The sequence below is a fragment of the Nestor notabilis genome, unplaced genomic scaffold (assembly GCF_000696875.1).
Source record: "Nestor notabilis isolate BGI_N333 unplaced genomic scaffold, ASM69687v1 scaffold20938, whole genome shotgun sequence".
Taxonomy (NCBI): Eukaryota; Metazoa; Chordata; class Aves; order Psittaciformes; family Psittacidae; genus Nestor; species Nestor notabilis.
Genome location: NW_009941738.1, coordinates 234 through 1053, shown reverse-complemented (window position 1 = coordinate 1053; position 820 = coordinate 234). Strand labels below are relative to the sequence as shown.

At 48.4% G+C, this 820-nt stretch overlaps 1 protein-coding gene across 1 annotated transcript in view; it reads left to right on the top strand.

The window, feature by feature from the left end:
- The window catches only part of NOTCH1 (notch 1), a gene marked incomplete at its 5' end in the record, with an annotated part of 15183 nt that extends 14748 nt beyond the window's left edge, over window positions 1–435 (top strand). Inside the window, one exon of the mRNA XM_010021043.1 lies at window positions 4–435. Within this exon, the coding sequence (XP_010019345.1) occupies window positions 4–435 (432 nt within the window). The remainder of the gene's footprint in view (window positions 1–3) is intronic.
- Between the last annotated feature and the right edge of the window lie 385 nt (window positions 436–820).

Here is an 820-nt window from a genome sequence, read left to right as displayed (position 1 = left end):
CAGCCGCCGCCGCAGCAGCACCACAACCCCAGCTCCAACGCGAGCGGCCACATGGGCCAGAATTTCCTTGGTACGGAGCTGAGCCAGCCCGACATGCAGCCGGTGAGCAGCAGCACCATGGCGGTGCACACCATCCTGCCGCAGGATTCCCAGATGCTGCCCACGTCTCTGCCGTCCTCCCTCGCCCAGCCCATGACCACCACGCAGTTTCTAACTCCACCTTCCCAGCACAGTTATTCCTCCCCCTTGGACAACACCCCCAGCCACCAGCTCCAGGTGCCCGACCACCCTTTCCTAACGCCATCTCCGGAGTCTCCGGACCAGTGGTCCAGCTCGTCTCCTCACTCCAACGTGTCCGACTGGTCCGAGGGCATCTCCAGCCCTCCCACAAGTATGCAGTCACAGATGGGACACATCCCCGAAGCCTTCAAGTGAAAGGCAGTGGTTCAAAGACGCTGCTGTGCAGAGGGAGGTCCAAGCTCGAGGGAGACCTTTTTTAAAGGACATTGGATGCTTTTATCAAAGGATCCTTTTTTAAATATGTTTTTATAAAAAGACAAATTAATTCCTTTTTTTTTAGTATTTATTTATGTACTTTTTATTTTACATGAAAACACTGCCTTTTTATTTATATGTTCTATTGTTAAGAACTCAGTGTGGGACACCAGTTGTGTTTCAATGAATTGAAAAATTAGGTTTTTATAGGACGTTCTCTTTTGTTTTGGGGGTTCATTGTGTTTGGTTTGAGAGGAAATGTCTATGTAAAGCTACAAGCAGTGATTTGTGATTCTGAAATGCCATTAATTTATTGTTTTTCAAT